The 9,515-nt window shown below is 53.4% G+C and overlaps 1 protein-coding gene across 1 annotated transcript; it reads left to right on the top strand.

Annotated features, from left to right (window-relative positions):
• Positions 1-2,095: 2,095 nt before the first annotated feature.
• Positions 2,096-7,203, top strand: LOC135577610 (SUN domain-containing protein 3-like). The gene is made up of 7 exons (XM_065047742.1): positions 2,096-2,683; positions 3,141-3,349; positions 3,739-3,823; positions 4,205-4,320; positions 5,157-5,324; positions 5,842-5,934; positions 6,626-7,203. Exons 1-7 carry the CDS (start codon positions 2,629-2,631, stop codon positions 6,779-6,781), a joined length of 882 nt encoding a protein of 293 aa, XP_064903814.1. The 5' UTR covers positions 2,096-2,628; the 3' UTR covers positions 6,782-7,203.
• Positions 7,204-9,515: the final 2,312 nt, after the last annotated feature.

Genomic DNA, 9,515 nt, shown 5'->3' with positions numbered 1-9,515 from the left:
GCTTCAACTGAATGACCAGGTGTCCGTGCACTCTGGTGTTTCCTCATCCCTGCCCTGGGGAAGATCTGTGTCTGTAGGGCTGGGGATCATTTAGGAGCTGGTCTCCTTGTGCAGACGGCAGAGCCGGGTGCAGTTGTGGCAGAGGTTGTTCTCAGCTGCTGCTCTGTGCAGCTTGGTTCAAGAGGCAGCTGGGGGCTTCTTTGGAAGGGAGGTTTCTTGTTCTGTGCTTACTGCTCCTCGGGACCCTGCACAGGAGCGCTGTTGGGGTCTGCAGGGACGGGTGGGACCTGCTGTGACTCCTGGTGAATGTGAACTCAACTTGTCCTGATGGCCTCGAATGAAACCAGACTGACCGTAGATGGTTTTCTTCCCTCTTTCAGTTCTAAACTACACGTTTGGCATTGAAGAACATGACACTTTGTGCTGTTTTCCAGACATCAGTGGCTGCGAATCGCCTGAGAACATCACTGCCTTAGGTACCAGGGCAGGTGGTCTGTGATCAGGGCTGGGGACTTGCATGGCAGCGCTGTTGGGGTCTGCAGGGACGGGTGGGACCTGCTGTGACTCCTGGTGAATGTGAACTCAACTTGTCCTGATGGCCTCAAATGAAACCAGACTGACTGTAGATGGTTTTCTTCCCAGATCCTGTTCCAACCTCCGTGCTCAGTGCTAAAGAACAAGAGACCTTGTGCTCTTTTCCAGATGTCAGTGGCCGCAAATCAGCTGAGAACATCCTGCCTTAGGTAACAGGCAGGTGATCTGTGATCAGGGCTGTGGACTTGAATGGCCGTGCTTTCATGAACGTTTTCTGGTCTTGCCATTTCACAGCCCTTCCTTCTCCTGGAAATTTAAGACGGCATTTCTTATCCTGAGGTTCAGACGGGAGTTGGGCTTAGTGTTGAACGGCTGATATAATGTGCTCCCTGAGGAGCACATCTTGCTTTTTTGTTGTTGTTTTCCAACACCGTCTGAACTTTGGTCAGCAAGAGGAAGAGTGGTGACAGAGTCTGTTATCTGAGAGTAACGTGTTCCTGTACCTTTCCCGTCGTTCTGTGGTGAAGGATTCCTTCCCTTGCAGACAGGACTGCGAGACCCGCTCCTGCCAGGTTGGACTTTGCCTCCAAACGTGGCGCAGCCTCTTCCATTGTGACATCAGCCACTGCCATTGACGTCACAAAGCAGCATCAGCGCTGAGGTCGGCACAGCAGGGGATAAGACCAGGGGTCTCCCTGCGCCTTGGTCACTCTCGATCTTGAGGGAACTGAGATCGCAGAGTTTCTGACTCGCTGCTGAGCGAGCGAGATGCTTGTTACCTGCACCTCAGCAGGTACCCAGAGACACCCAGAGATGGCTGAACGTCTGAACTGGTATGTTGGGAATATTTTCTGCTCCCTTCCCCAGGTGTGTTTTCTACCTCGTCAGCTGGGGTGGGTGGAGGGTGGGCAGGAGAGGAACACGAGGGCAGCCTGAGAGCTGGGTCTGGAGCTGCTGGAAGGCAGCAGCCATCTTTCAGCCTCTTCATGAAATTGAGGGCTGGGCCCAGAAGCCTTTGATCTCTGCAGAATGAGGGACAGGTCCATTTTGGATGGGACAGAGAGAGTCCCAGGGGTTGCCCAGACACAGCCTGCCGCAGTAATTGTGTGAGCTCAGCTCAGTCCTGTGTTGTGCTCTGCAGGGTGGGTTCTGTCCCTGAGCCTGCTTGGTTTTTCTCTCCACGGGGACCAGAAGGACACCAGCGTGTCCTCTGTTGGCCGTGGGTCTGAATTGTGTTCCTGACAGAGGAGGTTTCCTTGGGAAACCTGGTCAGCTCCTCACCAGGGCTCTGCCTCAGGAAAGGGGCTCAAAGTCCTCAAAGTGGTGCAAGGAGTTCTCTAGGAGAACAAAAGGGATTTTTTTATTCCTGATGAGTGTTGCTGTGAGCCTGTTGAGAGCCTCCTGGAACAGGCAGGAGGAATTTCGCCCTTACAGAGCGGTGTGTGCTGTGTCTTGGCAGATCAGGCTCAGGGCAGCAGGGCCCAGACACCGGAGTTTCTTTGGCGCTTCCTTGGTTGCCCGTTGCTTGCCAGCACGCATTGACATTTAGCCCTCCCTCCCTCTTTCCAGTCTGCATTTGTCTGCCGTTCTGCCAAGAGAAGGGCCAGAGATAACCCGGCTGCTAAAGAAACGCTGTGAGAGGGGAGACACACACCCCTGGCAACTGTTGGACTGTAGGGGCACAGGCTGAACTTTCTCTTGAGAGGGTGGAGAACAGGATCAGCACAAGTGTCCGTTGAATGCTGGGCAGGATAAACAGGCGTTTGTTATGTCTTTCCATTTCCAGAGAACCTCTCTCCAGCCCCACAGACACAAAGTGTGGACAGAAGTCCTGTTGCAACTCCTGCTCTTAGTCCGGAGTCAATCTTGAGCCCTTTGTCCCTAAGGAAACAATCTTTGTCGTGACAAATCCCCCACTGGTGCAGCTGGTGACACCTCCAGCAGTGACTGGAGCTGGTGCAGGACCAAGCCAATGCACACGGCAGGAACGCCAGGCTCAAGGGCTGAGTCCATGCTGCTGCTCTCCAGTCTGCTGCTGATCTGCACGGGAACCGCCAGCTTCACCAGCCTTTTCTTTATCTGCTCTGCAGGACGATGAAGGTTCTCAAGGCAACAACCCTGGTGCTGCTCCTTGGTATCTTCTCTTTCGGTGAGTCTCTGCAGATCTCCGACCTGAGGACGGTGCTTTAGGAGGTACTCTGGTCTCCATCCTGCCCTGTTCCGCTTCCCCCGCTGTGAGCAGAGGAGCTCAGCCAAGAGCAGAAAGTCCCCACAGAGCTGTGCCAGTCCCTGCTCCAGCGGGACGGGTGTGGGTGAGGAAGGGCTGAGTTGCCTTCCCCAGGAGGGCTGAGCCAGTTCTCTTCAGCCAGGGAGAGGCCGTGGCTGAGCTCTCCTGCCCCAGGGGCTGAGAATCTTCTGCAGGACAAGGAGCACAGTCCAGGGCAGGGAACGTCCATCTGTTGTGAAGCCCTTATGCCGTGATGGCCACTGTCAAAGACAATGAGAGACAACTAGGGCACTTGAGAGAGACACAGAAAGGGGAGCAGGCACCCTGGGGCATAACCCAGCCTTAGACCAAGTTTTAAGCTCTGGTGTGTGTCCCACAGGTGTTTACCACTTGGGCCAACTTGGCAAAGAAAGCCTCTGGAGCACCGCAGCACAGTTACAAGACCTGAGCAAAACCCTGTCCCTGCCAGACCAGCTCCATAAGCTCCAGGAACAGCTTTACCATCTGCGCTGGAGCACAAAGGATGTTGCGGAGCAGGCTCTACAGGAAGGCGTGAAGCAGGCAAAGCTCCCAGGCTTTACCGGATGGGTAAGGGCACAAGGCAGAAGGATCTGCTCAGGGGTTTTATCCTCCCTCTGGCACGTATCCTACTCCATTCCCTGTCACAGCCAACAGGCTGGTGCTGCTGGAACAAGTGCTGCCATGGCCACACTTCCTTTTCCTGTTGCTCCACACGTCCCTATGGAGAAAAGAGAGCGTGATGGGAATGACAGCTGTCTGAGTTGTACCTTCCTCTGCATTCAGATCTCGAGTCCTCCGCAAAGGAGTACTGGAGAGAAGGACCTTCCAGGCAATTTGGGTGTTCCTTGCATCTGAGATGGGCCTTGTCCCTGTTCACCTTGGCTGGCCTTGCAGGGGAGCTGCTTGCCTCGTTCCTTTTCCTTCTAACAGGCACTGTCCTTTGTGTTCCTTCCCAGGCTGTTCAGGAGATCATCAATCAAGCCCTGGAGAGTCTGGTGGAAATCCAGGTCCCGATGCCGGATTACGCCCTGAAATCAGCAGGTGCCGTGACATTGTACATACAAACCAGTTCTAAAACTCTTCCTGTCCAGATTGACAAGATGGGTGTTGTAACTTGCCCTGGGGTGGGAGAGAAGGGACGAGAAGTCAATTTGTGCCCTAAAAGTGACACACTGACAGAGTGTGTAACAGGCCAGACCCCATGGGAAGCTCAGAAAGCCTTGTTCACGTTCTTGTCTTTTTCCACGGCCCCATACGACATTTTAGTGACACCTTGCTGTGTGTTCCAGAGAGGCCGTGCTAGTAAGAAAGAGGGGAAACAACTGTGGGACATAGATGATAACTGAGAAACCTTTTCCAAGTCAACAGTGCAATATTCCTCCTGACAGTGCCTGATGATTCTGCTCATGTTTTAATTTCCAGGGGCTGCTGTCATTCATTCCAGGACTTCTCCATCCCTCCGGAATGCCAAAGCCAAACTCTTCTTCTATTCCCTGCCATTGATGGATTACATGAGGTCCCCTGAGCTTATTCTGGAGGTAGGAGCACCAAGAAGCAGTAAAACATAGGTCGGGATAATGAACCACACCTGCTGCTCAGAGTTGCCTTTCCCCGTATCTTTGATCCTCAAAGCTTCTTCTCCTGCCTCCTTCTTGCATGGACCTGCTTTCCTTCTGTGTCTCCCTGCTGAGTATTTCCTCTCCCAAAGTGCCCCAGGTTCTACGCGGGAGCTTCTGCCAGGCCAGGCTGCTCCTGCAGTCTGTGTCTGCCCACTCGCTGTGCAAACTGTCAGCATGGCACGGGAGGAGAATGGCAGAGGAGCCTGCAGAGCTCTGGGATGTGTTCTTACTGAGCAACAGCAGGTGCTGAGAGTCTGCACTGCTGGAGGGTCCCATGTTGGGCTCTCAAGCTGTCCTGGCCCTGCTCCTGAGCTGCCTGCACAATCTGAAGAGCTGGCTGGTGCCAGTGGAAGGAGGTGGGAGCGGATGAGAGGGAGCGAGTGCTTCCCCTGAGAGGAAAGGTTCATCCAGGTGGGCCCAGAGCTGCCCCCTGCTCTGGGCAGGGGCTTTTGAGCCACACCAACCCTGGCTTGTTTTTGGTGAGGGCTCTGGACTGGGAGAGGCCACTGAGATTCTACAACTAGCACACCCAGCTCCCAGCCATCGAAGGGCTTCTCTGCGGAATTGTTTTGTGATACGTGAATTCTCACAGCTGCTGCTCTGTTCGGTACCCACAGAGTCCAAATGAAGGTACTGGCTGTGGTTCAGAGCAGAACTGATTGGCCAAATGATTATTAATCCTCTGATGCTCATGGCAGGAATGAGAGCCAGGGCAACCTTCTCCACGTCAATGTAGTTTCTTCTTCTCCTTTCAGCCAGAAAATTTTCCTGGAAACTGCTGGCCCTTCCCAGGAAGTCAGGGTCACGTGTTCATCAAGCTCTCTGTGCCAGTCATTCCAAGAGCAGTCACCATGGACCATGTCTCAGGGACAGCGTTCCACGGAGAAAGTATCTCCGGAGCTCCAAAGGACTTTGCTGTCTACGTAAGTGACTTCTCTGGAGTTGGGGGCTGGGGGTTGCACAGCATTTCTAAGCAGGGAATGAAGACGGGTCAAAGAGTCCAGTGGCCTGAAGCTTCCTCCTGACTCTCAGAAGAAACAGGGTCCTTGGAGTCTTTCCCTTCCCATTTTATTCCTCTTTTATTCAATGTACCACTCAAGAACAAAAAGCTGCTCAGGCAAGATGCTACTCCAGGAGCCACAAGGAAAAGGAGCTGAACAGTACATGGTCCTAAACCTTCTTGGCTTCCAATCCCAGTGGCATTTGTGATCCTGAGGTTACCTCCCTCTCACTGGGAGTGTCTGCTCCTTTTCGGACTTCCAGCTTGGACTCGTTGAGTAGACAAGTGTAGCGTGCTGCCCAGCTGCAGCTTAAGTCTTTTCCTTGTGGTCATCGTCCTTGGACTATGTAGCTGAAATAACCCCGTACTTCACCAGCTGAAGTTCAGTCTTCCATGGTGCACCAGACGCTCTTGTTTTTTCTACCCCTGTTTTTCTGTAGGGCTTCAAGGAAGAACACGAGGAGCAGGGAACGTTCCTGGGACAGTTCACTTTCCTGGCGCCACTGAATCCCAGTCAGACATTCCAGCTGAAGGTATGGGGACAAAGATGGAGGAGAACTGTAGGAGAGGAGGAGAAATGCAGTTGGATGGGCAGAGGCTTCCCTGCCAAAGGGCTACAGGCAGCCCTGTCCTTGAGTGTGTGCCACACTGGCCTTTCTTCTGCTTTAACTTCCTGGTGGGAGATGTCTGGACTGCCGGTCTTCTCTTTCATTTTGGGTGCTTAGTGCTTAGAAGTGCCACAGTTGAAGCTGGAATCAGCTTGACTGTCTAGACCCCAAGTGCACACAAGCGGCCACATCCTGTAGGATGCACGACTGCTGTTCTGCCATTTAAAGACCAGTAATACTGGGCTTCCTGAGGATTCTGTTGGTGCTGGCAGTGAGTAGTGACAGGGAGGCCATTCTGTTTCTGTGGCTTTCTAGAGAAGGGAACAAGACATTATACTGACCCCAGCACTGGGTCTTCTGACGGTGGAAACGTGTGCCTCAAAGCAGGCGAGAACTTTCCAGTGTATTTGCTGAGGCATCTGGTAGCTGCTTCTTCCTTTGCTGTTCTCATGGCCCAATGGGGTAGAGCAGGATAAGAACATCTTGACCACAACAGGTCAAAGCACCCGCGGGGCAGCAGGAAGGAAGCTGTTGAACGAGGCCGTTGCTGTGGCACTTCTGTCAGTGCTCACGTGCCAGAGAGGAAAAGGCGACTCATTTCTTCTTGTCATTGCAGAACGAGCTCCCTGGGGTCATGAATTACATCAGGCTGCAAGTGCTGAGCAACTGGGGCCACCCGGACTACACCTGCCTGTATCGGTTCAGGGTGCACGGTGATCCGCCCAAAGATGGGGGAGACACAGCAGTTGCATCTGTCAATAAATTCCATTAATGTTCACCCAGCCGAGTTCCCGTCTGCTTTGCCTGTGATGCTGCCTGGTCCTCCCTGAGCTCACTGGAGCTCCCCGTCCTTCTCTAAACCCACCAGCTTATGAGAGACTTCAGGAGTCCGCAGCAAGATTGTCCTAATTAAAAGAAACAGGAAAACTCAGTCACAAATCTGCAGAAAGCCTGACATCCACACTCTTGCTGTGACACAGGAACATCAGCAAGGCCCTGCCTGGACACCAGAGATTAAATTAATGGGCAGTTTGCCTATGCAAGAAGCAACTAAGGATCGACTGAGTGGAACCATCTGTTGTTACCTGTTTTCACAAGAGGCACGTGCTGCTTCAGCTTCCATCTTTCAGTCTGTTGCCGATGAGAAAATGGAAGTGTGGGTTTTTGTGAGAAGGAAACCTTAACTGGAAAGTGGGTTCATGGACTTATTTGCCTCTCTGGGCACATATTGAGTTAATAGTGTGGGAACGTTACAGAGCAAAGCAATCCCAGGACACTTAAGACATCCCGTAACCACACCAGTCTGTCTTTCCTTTTGACCCGAGCTCCCCAAGCCCCAAGGCAGGAGCAGGCAGGGCAGTCGTGCGCTCGGGCCGTACCAGGGAGGAGAGAGCAGGACCAGCGCTTGGCACCCAGGGCTGGGAACAGCAATTTGTGCTCTGAGCTGGGGCTTAGTCCATGTGCAAGCCCAGCACGGGTCCAGATACCAAACTGAGGGTGTCGGTTCACCCCCGGTGCCACACACACGGCACCTTCTTCCATCGCCTCCTCCGATGAGCTGTTTTGCAGCCCCTTCCAGCTCAGCCCAGCTCAGACACCTGCACTCTGGCTCAGGGCTGCCTGGGGCTGGTGACCCTCGGGGCAGCAGCAGGAACCGCTCTGACCCTGGTTGTGGGGCTGTCCCTGGGCTGAGCCTCGGGCCCAGGGCTGCTGAACTGGGCCATGCTGGGGCCCAGGGCTGCTGAACTGGGCCCTGGTGGGGCCCAGGGCTGCTGGGGTCGACAGGTCCCCCCGTCAGCTTTCCCACAGGGACCCACAGAGACCCATAGAGACCATAGGGACCCATAAGGCCCCATGGAGACCATAGGGACCCATAGAGCCCCACAGAGACCCATAGAGCCCCATAGAGACCATAGAGACCCATACAGACCCATAGAGACCATAGGGACCCATAGAGACCCGTAGGGACCCATAGAGACCATAGGGACCCATAGAGCCCCATAGAGCCCCATAGAGACCCATTATACCAGTGTTGCTGTTCTCTGTGGTGCAGCGTGGTGCTCACCAGGCACAGCCAGAGCTGTTCCTGTGCCAGGAGAAGACTTCACACAGAGCCTTGGCTGATGGTGACAGTTCCCACCAGCCGTCCAGCTCTGGAAGGTCCAGGTGCCACAGAGGGGACACTGACTGGTCATCACTTCTCTTGCAGCAACAGGATTGACCAGCAGGAGGGAGGCAGGACCAGAGGGTCCATGAGGTCAGAAAGCACATCAGAGCGCTGGTACAGTCATGGTGACAGCAGAGGGAGAACAGAAAGAGATGCAGTGACCTGGCTGGGACAATGCTGCTGATGTGACGCCTGCCACACAAACACAGAGACAGATCCATCACCACATGGTGGAGAAGGCAGACGTTAGAACACATGAAGCACCGTGGATCAGCTAGAAACCATCCAAATTACATGTGGGAAGGATGTTCTACCTGGTGACAAGAACATCACCTGCCAAAGGATGAAACAGGGGAGCACTGGAAAATTAAAGATTAGTTAATTTGGATTAGCAGCTGACCGAACAATATCAAAACTAAATACAAATTCTGGATGGTTCCCTATCAACAGAACAAGACATGCGTAGAAAGCAACTGAACAGGCAAGAAATAAATTGGTATAATATGTGTGAAATGTCAATGGCACAAAAACGCACCCTCCTGGTAGAAACTAAAGCTGCACTATTTTTCTAAAAATGCAGTACATTTACTATAAACATTCAGCCAGGGAAAAGTTAGGGTGACCCTTCTGTGGCAGGATCAAACTCCCCTCTCTCCCTCTCCCTCCTCCATCATGGAAGGAGTGGGCACATCTCCCTCTCTCTGCTACAGCTTCTTTCGTTTGGCCCCAGAGCCCCTGGCCAGGGCCGTTAGGAGAAGGGAGTGCTGAGGTGCCAGGGAGCCGCTGGGCACCTGCGGCCAGTGTGGGGGACACTTGGAGGCTTCAGGGGCAGCCTCAGCCAGTGTGGGGGAGCAGAGAAGCTACTGGAATGCCCACAGTCACAGAATCACAGAATCACAGAATGTTAGGGATTGGAAGGGACCTCAAAAGATCATCCAGTCCAATCCCCCTGCTGGAGCAGGAACACCTAAGTGAGGTCGCACAGGAACATGTCCAGGAGGGTTTTGAATGTCTCCAGAGAAGGAGACTCCACAACCCCCCTGGGCAGCCTGTTCCAGTGCTCTGTCACCCTCACTGAGAAGAAGTTTCTTCTCAAATTTAAGAGGAACCTCTTGTGTTCCAGCTTGATCCCATTACCCCTTGTCCTGCCATTGTTTGACACCGAGAAGAGCCTGGCTCCGTCCTCGTGGCACTCACCCTTTATATATTTATAAACATTAATAAGGTCACCCCTCAGTCTCCTCTTCTCCAAACTAAAGAGACCCAGCTCCCTCAGCCTTTCCTCATAAGGGAGATGCTCCACTCCCTCCAGCATCTTTGTTGCCCTATGCTGGACCCT

This window comes from Columba livia, unplaced genomic scaffold, assembly GCF_036013475.1.
Source record: "Columba livia isolate bColLiv1 breed racing homer unplaced genomic scaffold, bColLiv1.pat.W.v2 Scaffold_127, whole genome shotgun sequence".
Lineage (NCBI taxonomy): Eukaryota > Metazoa > Chordata > Aves > Columbiformes > Columbidae > Columba > Columba livia.
The sequence above is the reverse complement of the archived record's forward strand: the minus strand, read 5'-3'. Positions and strand labels throughout refer to the sequence as shown.

Bases quoted from the DNA above. Each gene is read 5' to 3' on its own strand.
- LOC135577610 (XM_065047742.1), top strand. From the start codon at position 2,629: ATGAAGGTTCTCAAGGCAACAACCCTGGTGCTGCTCCTTGGTATCTTC. The intron at 2,684-3,140 runs GTGAGTCTCTGC...TGTGTCCCACAG, and splicing joins CCTTGGTATCTTCTCTTTCG to GTGTTTACCACTTGGGCCAA. The intron at 5,325-5,841 runs GTAAGTGACTTC...GTTTTTCTGTAG, and splicing joins CAAAGGACTTTGCTGTCTAC to GGCTTCAAGGAAGAACACGA.